The sequence below is a fragment of the Hemicordylus capensis genome, chromosome 5 (assembly GCF_027244095.1).
Source record: "Hemicordylus capensis ecotype Gifberg chromosome 5, rHemCap1.1.pri, whole genome shotgun sequence".
NCBI classification, from domain to species: domain Eukaryota; kingdom Metazoa; phylum Chordata; class Lepidosauria; order Squamata; family Cordylidae; genus Hemicordylus; species Hemicordylus capensis.
The window spans coordinates 102,488,063-102,506,088 of record NC_069661.1 but is presented as its reverse complement, the minus strand read 5'-3'; the positions used below and the strand labels follow the sequence as shown (position 1 = coordinate 102,506,088).

Below are 18,026 nucleotides of genomic sequence, written 5' to 3'. Positions count from 1 at the left end.
CCATGGAGCAAGCGGCAAGAAGGGACTTGGTCGGGATAGGAGGTTTTATACCGGCATTTCCAGGTTACTCTCAGCCAGACTGGCTCAGTGTCTTCTCTTCCCTTCCAGTTCCCTCTCTCTCTCTCTCTCTCTTTCTCTCTCTCTCTCTCCATCTCCTTCCCCCATCTCCCTTTTGCTTCGTTTGCTCCCTCTTCCTTCATATATTGTGTGATAGCCATTCATTCCTCACTCCATCTTGTATAGTTTCCTTTGCCTCCTATGCTCCCACAGAGTCTTCTCTTCCCTTCCAGTTGTGTGTTCCTTCTTTCATATATTGTGTGATAGCCATTCATTCCTCACCCCATCTTGTATAGTTTCATATTTTTAGTGCTGCAAAGGCTGCCAAATAACTGTTGTTCAAACTGTGCTTCTGTTACCAAAGAGCGAGCTTGCTTGCTTGCTTGCTTGCTTGCTTGCTTGCTTGCTTATTTATTTATTTATTTATTTATTTATTTATTTATTTATTTATTTTTACATTTTATATCCCACTCTTCCTCCAAGGAGCCCGGAGTGGTATACTACATACTTAGGTTTCTCCTCACAACAGTGAGGAGTTTCTCCTCACAACAACCCTGTGAAGTAGGTTAGGCTGAGAGAGAAGTGACTAGTCCAGAGTCACCCAGCTAGTTTTATGGCTGAATGGGGATTTGAACTCGGGCCTCCTCGGTTCTTGTCCAGCACTCTAGCCACTACACCATGCTGGCTCTTAGGAGTTTAGGCTCCTAAAAGAAGCCTGTAGCAGTGTTCCCTCCTGTCAGTTGAAAACTGTTTATGCAAATTATTTTTTTAAAAAAAAATAATTTATAAAATGTAATGAAAAAATGATATAAAATTTATTTTAAAATTTTTCATGCTTTAATTTCTAGGCTTGAACCCAGAATGGCTCAGCCACGTTTCAGTGGCAATGAGGGTGTTTCCTTAAAGGCAGGGGAGGGTGCACTCACCCCTCCTCCACATTTTCCCCACCAGCGCCTCGGGGCAGCAGCATTCCTCCCTGCCACCCTCATCAGCTGGAAGTGGCCAGAAGTACTGACTGCGTGTGCGCCTGTCACATGTGCGTGCGTGCATGGCAAACAGGCACATGCGCATGTGATGGGCGCATGCGCGCCCAATACCTACGGCCGATGAGGTCAACAGGGTGACTGGGAGGAACACTGCCACCCCGAGGGGCTTTAAAACAATGGAGCGTCAGCGGGGGAAATGTGGCGGGAGGGGTGAGTGCACCCTCCCCCACCCTTAAGGGAACACCCCTGCGCCTCTGGGATGCCGAAATGGCCTTGGCTGCAGAAACCTTTCGGAGGCCTCTACAATGGCCTCTGAAACATTTCAGGCTCAAGCCTATTAATTTCCCTCCTGTGTGTGTGAGGGGGGGGGAGTGTTATGTGCACACACTGCTTTGATACTGCTGCCCAGAACAAAACCTTTGTTGACAAGCAGTATATAAATATTCTTTGTAGTAGTAATGCAAAAATCAGAGTAAAGTTAGCAAGATTTCATTCCTGTTACTTGTGTCTCCTTACTTGTGTTTCTAATCTGTGGACAGGGAAATAACTAATCAGAATGCTGATGGTGATCTGGAGGTTGAAGAAAGAAATGGAGGCATCTAAGGGAGAAGGGGTTGTAATAATGGGTGGCCTAAATTACTCTCATATAGATAGAGTAAATTCATGTTCATGTTGTGACAGAGACCAACTTCTAGATATCCTAAATGACTGTATTTTAGAACAGTTGGTCATGGAACCAACGAGAGGGAAGATGACCCTGGCCTTAATCCTGAGTGGCACTCAGGACTCATACCATCAGAGCTGCAGAACTGATGGACAACAGTGTCCATAGTGTGATCAAATTCAACATATATTCAAGTGGAGAATTGCCAAGGAAGTCCTGGAACCGCTTGACTTAAGAAGAGAAAATATCATGGAGAAGAATAAATGCTTCTTTAAATACATCAAAAGCAGGAAACCTGCCTGGGAGGCAGTTGGACTGTTAAATGACAAGGGAGTGAAAGGGATGTTTTGGGAAGGTATGGAAATTGCAGAGAAGCTCAATTACTTCTTTTGATCTGTCTTAACTATAGAGAGTACAGGGTAGATACTAACCCCTGAATAGAGTTGAGTCTGAAGAACTGAGTCAGATAGAGGTGACAATGTTTCATGAAAAATTAAAAAGTAATGAATCACCATGGTCAGACAGCACCCCCCCAAGAGTTCTTAAATAACTCAAATGTGAAATTGCTGATCTTCTAGCAAAAATATTGTTCCTGAAATTTGGCTCTCTGCCAGAGGACTGGAAAGTAGCCAATGTAACTCCAGTTGTTAAAAAGGGATCCAAGAAATTACAGGCCAGATAACTTTTCTGAGTTAGTTAATGGAAAGCATAATTAAAGATAAAATTGTTAAACTTATAGAAGAACAAGACTTACTGAAGGAGAACCAGCATGGCTTCTGCAAAGAGAAGTCTTGCCTCTTTAACTTTTTAGGGTTCATTGAGAGTCTCATCAGGCATGTGGATGGAAGTGATCCAGTTGATATTATAGTATACTTGGACTTTCAAAAAGCATTTGACAAAGTCCCTCATTAAAAACCCTTGAGTAAACATAGCAGTCATGGGATAAGCATCTATTTATGCTTTGGTAACTGGTTAAAGAACAGGAAGAAGAGGGTGGGAGTAAATGGACAATTTTCACAATAGAGAGACATAAGAAGTGTGGGTTCCCCAGTGGTCTGTATCAGTGCTTCTTAATTCATAAGCTGTCTAGAAATCTGGGGGTGGTGGAATCTAAAGAAGATTGTTAGGAGCTTCAAAAGGATCTCTCCAAACTGGGTGTAAAGCAGTAAACATTGAAACAAAGAATCCTAACTTCAAATATACACTGATGGGATCTCACTAATCTGATGTTGGTGACATTAGGGTTGTGATGGATAGCTCAATGAAAATGTTAACTCAGTGTGCAGCAGCTGCGGAAAAGGCAAATTCCATGCTAGGGATCATTGGGAAGGGAAATGAAAGTAAAACTGCTAAATATTTAAAATACCCTTAGGCAAATCTATAGTGAAGCAAGACTTGGAATACTATGTATAGTTCTGAATATGACATCTCAAAAAAGGCATTGTAGAGCTGCAGAAGGTGCACAAGAGGGCAACCAAAATGATCCGCAAATCTAGAGCACCTTCCTTAAGAGCAGAGGCGTATCTAGGGAAAATAGCGTCTATGGCAAGCACTGAAATTGCACCCCCTGTCCAAACATCTGACACCCATCTTTCAGATAACTTTACCATAATATCAGCTGGAAAATACAAGTCAAGCTCGTTATTCTTTTAATATTTCAAAAACTATTTAGCAGTGGACGTAGCCAGACCAAAAAATGCTGGGAAACTACAAATTTCAGTATGTTGGGGCTCATGAAATACCCAAATACTATGTGGAAGTATACTTGGAAAACTAAACTGAAGTGCCTGTCTAATTCTCTACTCTGCATTGTAGCATCACTATTACATAAGTTTTAAAAATCAATGGAGAATTTGACTTTTCCCAGATACTCTGAAAATAATTAAAGGATATGCAGAGTAAACTGTGTCACTGCTTGGAATATATTCTAGTATTTCAGAAATGAGAGAAAGAGAGCAAGAAACTCCCAGTGGGCCTTATACTAAGGATTTCACACTGATTCAAAGACAAACTCACCATTCCCCCTCCCCCCACTGGCCTTTTAATTCACCGCCACAGCCCGTCCTGGGCTGATTTTCGGGCCTGCTCGGGCCTGCAAAGATCGTCTTGGTGGCCATTTTTGGTAGCTGCAATGCATGCTCAAATGGCCTCTGTGAGGCCTGGCAAGGCCTTGGGCCTCACAGGGACCATTTGAGCACATGCAGTGGCCATTAAAAAAAATTTTTTTAATGGCCTCAGAAAACAAAATGGCCACTGCACATGCTCAAATGGCCTCTGTGAGGCCTGGCATGGCCTAGGGCCTCTTAGAAGCCATTTGAGCATGCATGGTGGCCATTTTGTTTTTGGTGGCCATTTTTTTAATTTTAAGAAATGGCACCCCCCCTTCAAGTGGCGCCCAGGGCATGTGCCCTGCCTGCCCCACCCTAGATACGCCCCTGCTTAAGAGCAATGGTGAAAGTGTTTAGGGCTTTTTCACTTAGAAGAAAGGTGACTAAGGGGAGACATGATAGAGATTTATAGAACTATGCATGGTTTAGAGAGAGTGAATAGAGAAGTTGTTCCCTCTCTCATACAACACTAGAACTAGGGGTCATCCCATGAAAATGACAGGCAGGGAATTTAGGATAAACAGAAAAGTATTTCCTCATTCAGTGCTCAATTATTCTGTGGAATTCATCGCCAGAGGATGTGGTGATGGCCACCAGCTTGAATGGCTTTAAAAGGGGGTTATATAAACCCCCTGAACAAGCAAGAGGCCTGAACAAGCAAGACTCATCTTATATCAGGCCTGCTCAACGTTGGCCCTCCTGCAGATGTTGGCTTACAACTCCCATAATCCCTGGCTATTGGCCACTGTGGCTGGGGATTATGGGAGTTGTAGTCCAAAAACAGCTGGGGGGGCCTAAGTTGAGCAGGCCTGTTTTATGTTCTTCTGACTAGTAAGTGACTGAAGAAGTATGTTTTTCTAATGGGCACAACTCTGTTGTGAATCTGATATGTTTGGGCCAACTTTGTGGATGTTTAATCAGAAAGATGAATGTCTGGTTTGGGTTGCCTCCTTCCATTGAAATGAATGGTATGTAGACTGAGCATGGAAGTTCTATGCTTGTACCTGATCATCCCAATCCAGTGATCTGTTCTGGACATGGGAGATCAATTATAGCCAGCCTTAGTTATACACGTTTCTGTTACCAGGCACCTAGTGCTGTGATTTAGGAAAGAGGGCAGGGCAGTTCAGTAAGACCTTTTAAAAGGAAGGGCATATCCAGCTCTCCAAGCTTCCATCCAGAATCCTTGTCCTTATGGATTTTGAACTGAATTGGTGCAACTGTTTGTGAAATAACTTTGTTATCCAACTTGAGCACACCAATGGAAAGATAGATTATAAATCTAACAAGTAGTGAAGAGCACTCAGGGTGCTAGAAGCAAGCTGCTTGTGACAATCTGAAACTGAAGAGCAGCCAAGTGGGCTTCCTACATGACCTGTTGCTCAGACTGAAAAGCAACAGCAATCTCTGGGGTTTGTATATTGGCAAGCTTGAAATGGTGGCTTCTCCTGACGGGATGAGGATTGTGCTGGTTTGAAGTCCTGGAGTTTTCATCTTGACCAGTAGTGGTGTCATTTCCAGGAATCGTGAGCTGGGCAGTATAGCACCTGATAAGACTACAGAGATTTCTGTGCATATAGTCTTTTGCAGTTCCATTTTTAAAATTGCAAACTGTATGTGTTTGTTGTCTGCTGGACAGGAACTAAATCCCACTGAAACCAGTGAGTTACTTTTAAAGAGAAGGTATAGAATCATGGCATTATAGAAAAAGAGCCTCTTAGCAGTATGTGAAGCCTTGTTCACTGGTGACTGGAATCGTGACCTCTAGTTTCTTTCTTGCCACCACATAGTTTTATGGGTGTATATTCACAGTTCATGTGTTTTACATTAACCTGTAATGAAAATGTTTTCAATGTTGTATTTTGTTTGTGTTTAATGAAAATAATTAGGAAATTCATGTTGCTAAAGATTTAATGATCTGTTGCAGTTCGTGTCTCAAACTCTCAAATGTTTCAAATTTTTGATTTATTACATAACAAGGCTACATGTCAGTGCCAGATTGCAGAGATTAAGAAATGATTCAGGTTATTTAGATTAACAAGGGGAAGAGAAGGGGGAAGGAGATAATCTTCTGTCATAACAAGGAGGTATCATATTTGTTTGCACTGTTTCAGGACAACATTGCCTTGTTCTTAAGAGGCTGCAAGGAACTTGGGCTAAAAGAATCTCAGCTTTTTGACCCAGGAGACCTGCAGGATACTTCAAGCAGAGCAACAGTGAAGTAAGTAAAACAGTGCCAGTTTTTTGTTTGCTTTGGAATTACATTACTGACTCAGGGCCAGCTTCAAGTTTGAACGAACTCTTAGCAAACTACCTTCTGGTGGACCTCCTCCTAAGGTTGGACTGGTAGGGCTAACTGGTGTTGTCAGTGTTGGGTCTTTCTGCCAGAATAGGCTCCTGTGCCATGGACTCCCCATTTCTATTAATTCCTCACTTCCCCACTTCCTTCCACCTATACTGGCGGGGCTAAAAGGTGCACAAAAGAGTTGTGCTCCAACATTGTCACATCTTCTTTCTCTTCATCTTCTGAAATGAGGGCTTACCTCCAAAGCCCCCTACCTGCAGGGGCCTTTGAGGGCAAGTGCCAATTTCGTGAGGAGGGAAGAAATGGTGGAGCAGCTCTCTTGGCTAAAGGAGTTGCTCTGTTGCCTCTAGGACTCTTCCTGTCTGAAAAATGGGCACTTGCCTCCAAATACCCCAACGTTATTGCAGAGGCTTATAGGAGCAAGCTCCTTTTTCATGTTGGGAAGAGAGAGGGGGTGCAGCCATGGTGGTGGTGTGCCAGAGCATTTTTTTCTTAATAAAAAAAGGGGAGGGCAGGACCAGCATCATTGCTGGGGCATTGGGCTTGGAGTTGCCCATTTGTTGTCACTGCCAGTATATTTGTAATAACTCTTTTGCTGTGTATTAAAGACTCTGGAATTATAAGATATGGGCTTTATTTACACTAGTCTATTGGCTTTCAGTGGTGCCAGCAACCTTAGTGGACTGTCAGCTGCACCATTTTCTTCTTCCAAGCGCTTTTATTTAATTGCTCTAAGAGGAAGAAAACCAAAGAGGAGGAAAGAGAAAGACCTATATGGCAACTAGTTACAAGTGGGTACTGTTGAAGGGGAGAGTTTTATATAGCAGATGATGTGTGTGTGAGCAGAGAGCCACTCACTAAGAGTACCTGGAGACTGATGCTTAAAGTCCAAAAGGCTTATTAGGGAAATTACATGGTAGGATAGAAATCCTGTGTCCCTGCAGCTAGCTTTCTCTTGGTGCTGGGGAAGAGAGGAGGAGAAGCAGGGAGAAAGTAGCCTGAGAATATCAGTCTAGCTCTCAGGTGGGCTCAGAGCAGAGGGAAAGAGTGGAATCAAGAGGGGTTCTCTTACTCACTGCCTCTACTAGTGGTCAGTAGGATAAACAGGTGCAGAGAGCCAATTCTTGAGGAGTTGCATCTCCAACAGGTGCTGTTTTTCGGATTGAGATCAAAGATAGATACCATGTACCCCAGCAAAAATTTGACAAAATGATGTCGAGGTTTGTTTTATTTTACACAGTGTTTATCAGCACCAGTTTAATGTTGAGTGCTTTATATTTGTTTTCTCTGCTATTTTTAAAACGTTAGACCTGTACTCTTCATTGATTGCAGCAATAAAAGCTTAGTGGAGGTGAAATCAATACAGGGAAGCTCCAGTTTCCTTTCTTTGAGAGATTTCTTTTTAAAAACACTGTACACATGATCAGGGAGGACCTGGTCAGTAAGCCACTCTAGACAGCTACCAGGGAAGTTCTTCCATGGGAGGATACTCTTACTGTAGGAGCAAAAGTGGAAGGACATTATCTTATGAACCCTGCCTTGGAGGACATGCTGTTTCTGCTCTGAAACAAAAGTGGGGGGCAAAGAAAGATGATTTACCTAATCTTATAGGAAGACATGTGTGATAGATAAAGGAACTCAGAAGATGCAGGAAAGAATAGTAAAGAAGCTGAGTGGATTTAGGACTAGGGATGATGCTTGGATGGGTGCAAGAATCACATAATCAAGCTTAGGGTCTAGGGCCCAGAAGGGTTGACTCAGTAATACCGTCTTGCATGTGAAGGTGGACCTTTCCACATGGGCCCCTCAAAATTTCACTTTCACGGTGAAATGACAGGTCAGGAAGGGCTGGTAAACTAAGGAGCTTCAGAATCCTGTGCAAAATATTTACTATAATTTTAATATATTGCCTGAATACTGGAAAGTCTAAATTCTGGTCCCTATTAAAATATAAGCTGATGCTTTGAAAACAAATGCTAGGGTAATATAATACTGAGATGAAAGCATTTGTTCAAAAGGCCTCTTGAATTTATGGTGCTTATTCACTTTTATGAATAAGTGCATTTAAGTAGGCAGAAAAATTAAATACCTTGTTGCAGATTAAAGGGGCTTTCAAGATGCTTTATAGAGCTCATTAAAGAATCCTCAAAAACCGATGGTCCTGTGATTAAATAACCACCATCAGCCTGTTTAGCTTCTGATGGAAATAGCAGACTGTGTGTGTCTGTGCGAGAGAGACAGAATTAATTCAGGCAGAACATCTGCCCCTCACCCACCCACATATGCTCAGCAACAACTGTTGCAGTTCCAAAGTAGTGGCATTGATTTCTTTAGTTACATTTGTACTTCTCATGCTTCCAATGTGCTCCAAGAAGTGCAAGTGGGATTCCAAGACTATTCTGAGATCCAGAAATGCCTAGCTGCACAAGCAGAACTACATCAGCCACCTTTAGCAAATACTCTGGAACAATTTCATTTGCCCCGTGAGTGTAAGCTATGGAGTATCTTTCTCATAGGGTGCACTCAGCGTAGGGCCCAAGTTCTGAAAGTGCGAGTCAGCATGGCTTCTGCAAAGGTAAATCTTGCCTCACAAACCTTTTAGAGTTCTATGAGTGTCAACAAGTGAGTGTTTAAGGGTGATCCAGTTGACATAGTATACCTGGACTTCCAAAAAGTTTTCAACAAAGTTCCTCAATAAAGACTCCTGAGAAAACTTAGCAGTCATTGTGAAGAGCTCCAAAAGGATCTCTCCAAACTAGGGGAGTGGGCGACAAAATGGCAAATGCGCTTCAATGTTGGCAAGTGTCAAGTGATGCACATTGGGATAAAAAACCCCAACTTCAAGTATATGTTGATGGGATCTGAGCTGTCAGTGACTGATCAAGAGAGGGATTTTGGGGTCATGGGTAGACAGCTCATTGAAAGTGTCGACTCAATGTGCGGCAGCTGTGAAAAAGACCAATTCCATGCTCGGGATCATTAGGAAGGGCATTGAAAATAAAACTGCTAATATTATAATGCCCTTACACAAAACTATGGTGCGACCACACCTGGAGTACTGCATACAGTTCTGGTCACCACATCTAAAGAAGGACATTGTAGAACTGGAAAAGGTGCAGAAGAGGGCAACCAAGAAGATCAGAGGCCTTAGAGCACCTTTGTTATGTAGCAAGACTACAACACCTGGGGCTATTTAGTTTAGAAAAAAGATGACTGTGGGGAGGCATGATAGAGGTCTATAAAATCATGCATGGTGTGGAAAAGTGGATAGTGGGAAATTCTTCTTCCTCTCACATAACACTAGAACCAGGGGTCAGCCCATGAAATTGATTGCTGAGAAATTTAGGACCAGCAAACGGAAGTATTTTTTCACACAGTGCATAATCAACTTGTGGAATTCTCTGCCACAAGATGTGGTGACAGCCAACAACCTGGATGGCTTGAAGAGGGATTTAGATAACTTCATAGAGGAGAGGTCTATCAACAGCTACTAGTTGGAGGGCTATAGGCCACCTCCAGCCTCAAAGGCAGGATGCATCTGAGTACCAGTCGCAGGGAAGTAACAGCAGGAGAGAGGGCATGCTCTCAACTCCTGCTGTAGGCTTCCAGCAGCATCTGGTGGGCTGCTGTGTGAAACAGGATGCTGGACTAGATGGGCCTTGGGCCTGATCCAGCAGGGCTGGTTTTATGTTCTTATGTTCTTATGACCTATGTGAGAGGCCTGGAGTGGGGTGTCTTGGTGCAACTAGTTTCAGTCTTAAGTAGTAAGTGGAAGCTGAGTCAACCCTGCAGTATTGCTATGAATCCTCACTTTCCCAGGCAGTGAGAAGTTCCAGGGAGCAGCACTGCTCAGATTTTGGCTTCCTTTGCAGGAGAGATCACTTGAGGAACACGGTGTTGACTTTGTAATATTTATTTGCAAATATAGAAGTTGGGCGTCAGATGGAGGCAACCAACCCTGCACACTCCTACAAGTCAGCAACTGATCATGTCAGATTCCCAGGGTGGGCTCTTGCAACCTGGAAGACCACCTTGCTCTCTCCTTCATAGTTTCTTCCAGAGATGTCAGTTGGAAGAATTATTTTCTGGGAAATTTGTCACATACATGATTTTTCTAACATTTATACTTGATTATTTGAAAAATGTTTGAGATATAGTGAGTGGAAATTAATATGGTGAAGGTGTTTTGGGCTGTGTATGTGTCTGCTGGCATGTATAAGTTATGTATTATACATGTATTTTACTGTATAAGTTGTGCTGTCGAGTTGGTGTCGACTCCTGGTGACCACAGAGCCATGTGGTTTTCTTGGTAGAATACAGGAGGGATTACCATTGCCATCTCCCACACAGTATGAGATGATACCTTTCAGCATCTTCCTATATCGCTGCTGCCCGATATGGGAGTTTCCCATAGTCTGGGAAACACATCAGCAGGGATTCGAACCAACAGCCTCCTGCTCTCTAGGCAGGTTGCTTTCCTGCTGCGCTATTAGGTGAAATAGGTCAAATGGCATGACAAATCAGATCCCAATCTATTCAGGACATCTGGCATTTTTTAAGAGTTAGGGGTTGTGCAAATGGGAGAAATTTGCATGGGAAATCTTTCCAAAAACTTCTCCAATTCAAAAATTTCCAGGAAAACTGCATCTCTGGCTTCATTCAGTGTGTCTCCGGTGCTGAGCGCGTCCCATTAGGAATGCATCTTCAGCACTTACCAGTAACATGCTTGACAAAGAACTGGCTAGCCAGCATTCATAACCACGATTTTATAACAGTATTGAGGTATATGTTTCTGTGCTGATCCACTCAGCTTCTAGAGGCAGACTGCAAAGGGACTAGGCTAAAGAACTCATCCTCCATGCTGTCACTCTCCTTGCCAGCTCCCCAAACCAGTGGCGGTTCCCAGCAGGAAGAAGGAATGGGTCATTCTCCCTAGCTGTCCCCTTCCTCTCCTTTCTGCTCCCCACATTCCAAACATGTTGTGATCCAGGAAACCAAAATGGCTAAGAGACTTAATATTTTATTTGTTGCTCTGTTTCCCCAGTAACTGCCCTTTTATTTGCTTGTAGAGTATTTAGAAATGTATCCCCACCCATTCTTGCAACCTCTGGATTTCGGCAATGTAAATGCTGTTATCTAGAGGGTCAGACACTGTATTATTTATCTAGACTCTTAGCTCATGGGCTTCTGAAGAGTCAAATGTAAGCCAAAATAAAAGAAAATTGGCTGCTAGAAGAAGGTACGTTGACATCCTTCATATTCCCAGGTTCCTAATGACTAGCTATGATATCTCACAAAATCTCAACCCAGCTGTTTCCCTCCTGATGAGCTGTCAGAGAACAGTAGTTTTCTGTCTAATGCGAACATTCCTGACTTACAACCCGAGCCTGTGAATTTCTGCGCTATACATACAGTGCTGCTGCCATGTGCCCAGTTGTATGCTAAGTTCTGTTGAAGCCCTTTCTGGATTTAAAATTGGGATGGAAATCAAATCAATCAATCAGTTGTTTGTTGGATAGCAGCCAAAGTGCTTGACGTGGAACACAGCTATAGTTGCCATATAAAAAGGGACGGTGGGGGAGGAATAAATGCCCTGAAAATGTAAACTTTTTTTAAAAGGAGACAGAGGACGTAGAAAAATGACAGCATAAAATGTATAGAGATATGATGTGCCCTAGTATTATTAGCAGATGTTTAATAATATTTTGCATTAGTTCTTCTGTAGCATTCCTTGCCCTGTCTCAGTAGGAGTGTAGCAACTATTGATCAAGGGGGACAATTGTCTCCATGCCCCAAGGTTCTTTAAGGGTGGGGGTGCACTTACCCCCCCCCCACTTTCCCCCCACTGACACTCCTTTTTAGAAGTAGTTTTGGGGCAGCATTGTACCTCTCTGATGCCCCTGCCACTTTTTTTGGCAGGAAGTGCACACATCTCATGCACCCACTCAACATGCGCCTGCCCGTGCCCAACGTGCACTTGCCTGACATGCGCTTGCATGTGACATGCGCATACGCACACAGTACTTCTGGCCACTTCTGGCCGAAAATGGGGGCAAGTGTGACTGGGAGGTACACTGCCACCCCGAAAACTGCTTTAAAAAAGGAACGCCAATGGGGGGAAAGCGGTGAGAGGGGTAAATTCACCCCCCACCCTTAAAGAACCACCACCACCGGCGCCGAACCACCAAACTGTGCCACTTTCGAACTGGTTCGGAGGCCTCTACAATGGCCTCTGGACCGGTTCATGCACATCCCTATTTTTCAACAGGAGTTAAAGGAGGAATATAGTTGGGTGTTGTCAGTTTATTGATGTCAACAATATACTTCACTCCAAATCTCTGAATAATTTCACTCAGCAATTCCATGTAGATTCAGAAAAGCATAGGAATCTTATAATAAAACCATACAATTTTAGAGCAGGAGGGGCCTTAGAGATCTTTTACTCTACCATCCTCAGTTCAGGAATCTGTTGCAGTGTCCTTGACTGCTGGCTGCCTAACCTCTGTTTTAAAATCTCTAGTGAAGGAGAGCCCAGCACTGCGCTAAGCAGCCTATTCCACTACCAAACAGCTCTTAGAATTAGGAAATTCCTCCTAATGTCTAGCCTGCATCTGCCTCCTTGTCATTTCAACGCACTGGTTCTAGTCCTACCCTCAGGAGCAATAGGGAACAAATGTTCTCCTCGTATGTAACAGCCCTTCAGATATTTGAAGATGACTATCATACTCTCTCCCATAGTCTTCTCTTCTCCTGCCTAAACATACCCAACTTCATCCATTCCTCATAGGACTGGCTTTCCAGACTCCTCACCACCTTTATTGCTGACCTCTGAAAGCCAGGTTATCAGTGTCCTCCTTAAAATGCAGTGCCCAGAATGGTAGAGTGACTAGAAACTAGATTAGGTCTGCGCCATCATGCGAGTGGACGAAGGGCTGATTTCCCCTGATCTCTCCTTCCCTCTGAAGCCCATTGTGCATTGTGAAAACGTGTCCCTGGGGATCACATGAGACTGGGGACTCTGTGTGTGTGAAAGAGAGATGGAGAAAGTATGGTTTGCACTGGTTTTGTTGAGGAATACTACTTTAATTATTTTGCAGCTAAACTATTAGCTCTGTTGATTGCATTAATGCTGGGGAAACGCCTTCATTCTACAAAATGAATGAATGATTGCTCTCCATCTTCCCAGTTGCTTTCATGTGTTTCTAACCAGCACACACATCCTGCAGGCTTTTGTTAGGGCAAACATGTGACCTGCATAATACAAGCTCTTGGAAAGAGTTTCTGCTTTCTGATATTTCTCTCTCCTTTTTGTGTGTGCACATCTAGGAATCCTGACTGTAGCAGGAAGCTGAAAAATGTAAGTATTTAGATGTATAGCATGTTTTTCTCTCTCTTCTTTGAATAGCTTTACTGAAACTAACTAAGCTGAAAACTCGTGTAGTCAAATGTAGTTGTGTGTCTGAAAAGAGCTTTGGTATGTTGACATGCACTTTGTCTCTTTGCAATTCATGATCTTTAGGGCTGTCATGGAAAGATATCTTTGTTTCAGATTCATTTAGGAAATAGCATAACTAATATCTGGCACAAGCTGAAAGACGCATTCAAAAAATGACCAGTTCCTTTCTGATGTTGATGCAAAAAGTACTACGGACTTGTATTAGCTAATGTGTATGTGGCTGGCCTGACACTTTAAGAAATAGCAGGGATGTATAATCAAAATTGTGTGTTATCTTTGCAAAACAGTTATTTTTCATTGTAGCTGCAAGCTTTTCTTTGTTTCTGTGTTTTCCATGTGGGGTTGCAGTTTTTAAAGCAGTCTTTGATTCATCTTGTTGATTGAAACCAGTGACAGCAGTAACAGTTTTGGAATTGTACGGTGCGGAAGGAAATTCTAAATTCAGTTGGTCACGAAGTTAGATAAACTACCTAAAGCCAGACAAAACTTCTGGTTTTACTGTCAATTGTAAACTACCAAGCGTTCAAGTTGTATTTGGCTGACGTCTGTGATCACTCTAGGGAAATGCCAAGACCTTTCTGTAATGACTTTTCAAGTCCATAATCATAACCACAGGTAAAAAGGGCATCGTTATTCTAGCCTGCCTTTCCTGTCATCAGCATTGTAATTGTTTTTCTTCCAACAGTGCATGCATACACAAGAAAAGTTTTTTGAATAGTTGCATTGGATTGCATTGGAGAGAGGCAGCCTAAAAATTTATTTATCTGTGAAGTATTGTTTTACAAAGCAGTAGGAAGGATTCATGAAATTAATTAACAAAAGATCTAACTCGCCTTCCCAGCTCAAAGCACAAGAATGTTTAAAAAAATGAATACAGTTCAAAAACAGAAGAGCTTGTAATTTAAAACTATTTCTTACTTTAAATCCCAGGACAATATAAACTCAGCAATAGTAGCAGACAGTAACCCCCTAGAAAGGCAGGTAGAATTTTGGTTGAAGTATTTTCTTGCTTTCTAAAACTTTCCACTAGTGTTGCCCAATTCATTTTAAAGGTTGTGGCTCCATGCTTACTTGCAGTTGGCTTTATATGGATCATTAAATTTTTATTTTACCCTATTTTAAAAATATGTTGTATGTTGCTTCGTGACTAGAGGGAAAAATACGTAAGTACAATTAAAAATAAAAGACATATAGTCAGAATTTAGGCATATCTATTTAACCATAAAGCCCTTCTTAGTTCAGTGGGGCTGACTCCCAAGTAAGTGTGCATGGGATTGCCACCTTTTCAGTTTGCCTGGAAGCAAGCTGCATTGAACTCTGTACGATTGACTTGTGAGTAAATATGCATAGGATTGTGTTGCATGGCAGCATCCTTGGAATTGTTTGAGAAGTCCTGCTGAATTCAAAGAGACTTACTTCCAGGTAACTTCAGAGAATTACAGCCTTAACCTCCTATGGGAGCAGAATTCAGAACCGCCTTGTATTGTGACCAGCCTCCCCTCCCCCTAAAGAGTGAACAGGAAGTGAACCCTGTCTTGACTGACAGGTTGGTGAACTCCAGGGTTCAGTCAATCAGCACACCAGGTGGGTGGGACCTAGAGAGCTGTTGCCAGGAAGGAGGGAGCTCTTTGTTAGAAGAAGCTAGGCTGGAGGTGTTGAGGACATGTGTCTATGGAGGTTAACCACAGGAGAATAACTCTGCAGATCCTTGAAAGTCAGGAGGGCAAGAAGCTTGAATTCTCATCAGGTGGGTTCAAGGCAAGGAGCCAGAGCTTATGGCATTGGGAAGTTTAGTCTAGGGAAATGTTTATTTAGTCAGACTTTGTGTTAGAAGTTATGTTTCTTTGGTGTGTGTGCTTTTGCATATTCCTGATACTGTTCTAGTATTGTTTACCTGTAACATAAAATAAGAAACACTATCCTACTCCCACCTTGCCTAGGGCAAAAGACTCTATAAACATTTAAGTGTGCATTAAGACAACCTATTTTTGTAATCTTACTCAGTGTTCTTAACTGTATTTAAAGCTGAGAAAGCCTCAGATGGAAGCAGTCTGTAGTAATTGAATAAAACAGGGGTTTATTAAATCCATTTCTTTTTAAAAGCCTCTCTGAGCTGGTTTTTAACTCAGGAAAGTGGGGGTGAAGGGGGATTCCTCTGATGCAAACATGTCCTCAAATGGTCAGAAACTATTAGTTTTATCACCATGTGTAGGCTTGCACATGGAAGATTTTTGTACTTATCCAATAGCCAAATAAAGAGAGTTTGCCCTGGGATTCCACCCCAAGCCCAGGGAGGTTCAAGCTCTGTCGATAAGAGGGGTGGTGGCAGCAACATTTTGAACCTACCGATAATACAGAATAGTTTTAGGAGAAGCCTATCGAGGCAGCTCAGCAGGGATGATTCAGCATCCCTGCTCTTTCTCTCACATGAGCTTGCTCTGAGACAAAGGCTGTAATTTGCTACACCTTGTATGAAGAACCTAGGTAACAGGAAGGTTTGTATGGAAGGAGCCGTTCCAGGGGAGCAACAGCAGGCGAGAGGGCATGCTCTCACTTCTTGCTTGTGGGCTTCCCAGAGACATCTGGTGGGCCACTGTGTGAGACAGGATGCTGGAGTAGATAGGCTTTGGGTCTGATCCAGCAGGGCTGTTCTTAGGTAAGATATTTTGGTCCCCTGACTTGATAGGTCATCCCCATCTCTGGAAACAAACTGTCAGCCAGTGCAGATGAGTAAGTAACCATGTGCCAGCTTCTGCCAAAAGACAAAGCTACATCTGTCTTTCTAATTTGTCAGTTTCAGGTGAAACATCCTATATTTCAAAGTTTAGGCCATGTTTGGAAACGGTTAATGTCACACAATTGAATGTTAATATTGATGGTTGTCTGTGGTGTAGTTGCAAATTCAGAAGTGCAGATGCTCTCCATGACAGACTCCATAGTTATGCCTATTGTGACTGCCACACCCCCATGACTGCACACCCCTCCTAGATAGATGCAACAATTTGGGGAGTTATCTTACAAGAACTAAGGCTATACCATACTGCAATGCTATAGGGCAAAAATAAATTGCACACTAAAGGAAATGGGATTTAATATAGTATCACACTGTAATTATTTCAATGGGTCTACTCTAAACATCTAGCTAAGTGAATGGAAGATTAAGTGGCTGCTGTTTTATATTAATTTTTTTGGGTTAAACATATTAGACGTAGCTTTAAATCAATTAGCTCAAAAGCTGACCAATCTGAGCTTTGGAAAACAGCATCCCTGCTGAAACCCTGAAGAGGGAAAAGTGCGGGGACTGCAATCCTGCCCATCCTTGCAGCACTACTCTGTTGATAGTAGTTGAAGAGAAGGATGAAGGTTCACAAAATTATTCAATCAATGTCTAGTTACACTAGCAGAAAACACAAGCTAGCACACACATTATGAAAAATTTAGCTTCCTGGATAGTAGAACAGTGGAAACATTTTCCATTTACATGGCTATATGTGGATGTGTTTGCCCTCTACATTAATTTGTTACAGTGTGTGGAAGTTTCCTGTCGGTTACCTGATTGTTATCTAGATTGATCCTGAGCACTGCACCTGGGGTTTCTAAATAAACAGGAAAACCACTAATAAAGACGGAAAGCAGGCTATGAAATTACTAAATCCTAAAAAAAGAGTAGTTGATGCTCTTTAAAATAGCTCAGTTAATATCTCCACTCGATTAGGGTTTATCCTGACTAGCATTCTTGTTATGTGACATTTCATTTAATTCTTCTATCTTTCAGTCCAGGTACTAATCATGTACTCTTATCTTCGTGGCACTGCAATCTTGTGATATAATACAGGGTTTCTTAACCTTGGGCCCCCAGATGTTGTTGGACTACAACTCCCAGAACCCTCAGCTGCAATGGCTTTTGCTTGGGGATTATGGGAGTTGTGGTCCAACAACATCTGGGGGCCCAAGATTAGGAAACCCTGATACAATATTTTACCAAAATAATGCTGAATATGTGCAGTTGCCCCTTTCCAACCCGCAATACAGAAAATGCAGTGTGTCCCCTGAAAAGCCAGGAGGGCTTTGTGGAGGAGAAGAAGAACCAATATACTTATGAGGCTAATCACACGGACATGAAAATCTGCGCTAAGGGAGCCCAGTCCGGTTTTGCAAACTTAATTCACCCGCCCAGTGACAGTTAGGTAATCGTCTGTGGGGAGAGTGAGTGAAACCCACTCCTCAGACCTCGAAGGAGCTCTTCTCACTGATTGTGAGTAGAGCTCCAAGATTTCTTTGCTATGGTTAAGAGAACTGGAATGAGCCACAGAATATATAATATATAATATATAGTACTCCCTGAGCCGGGTCTCACAATCAGTGAGACCCGGTTTGGTGGGGTGAGCGGGGAGAGCGCGTACCATTTGTATCCTTATTTGGGTGATTCAAGTGATTTGTAGACAAAACA

General features: G+C 42.6%; 1 protein-coding gene across 15 annotated transcripts in view; it reads left to right on the top strand.

The window, feature by feature from the left end:
- LIMCH1 (LIM and calponin homology domains 1) overlaps nucleotides 1–18,026 on the top strand; it is a 273,017-nt gene that overhangs the window by 148,512 nt on the left and 106,479 nt on the right. For all 15 annotated transcript variants that reach the window (XR_008308119.1, XM_053253675.1, XM_053253673.1 and 12 more), the window contains 2 exons: nucleotides 5,930–6,036; nucleotides 13,447–13,477. Coding sequence is in view for 13 of the 15 variants with exons in the window: in XM_053253675.1 (XP_053109650.1) it covers nucleotides 5,930–6,036; nucleotides 13,447–13,477 (138 nt within the window). In the remaining 2 variants the exon portion in view is untranslated. The remainder of the gene's footprint in view (nucleotides 1–5,929; nucleotides 6,037–13,446; nucleotides 13,478–18,026) is intronic.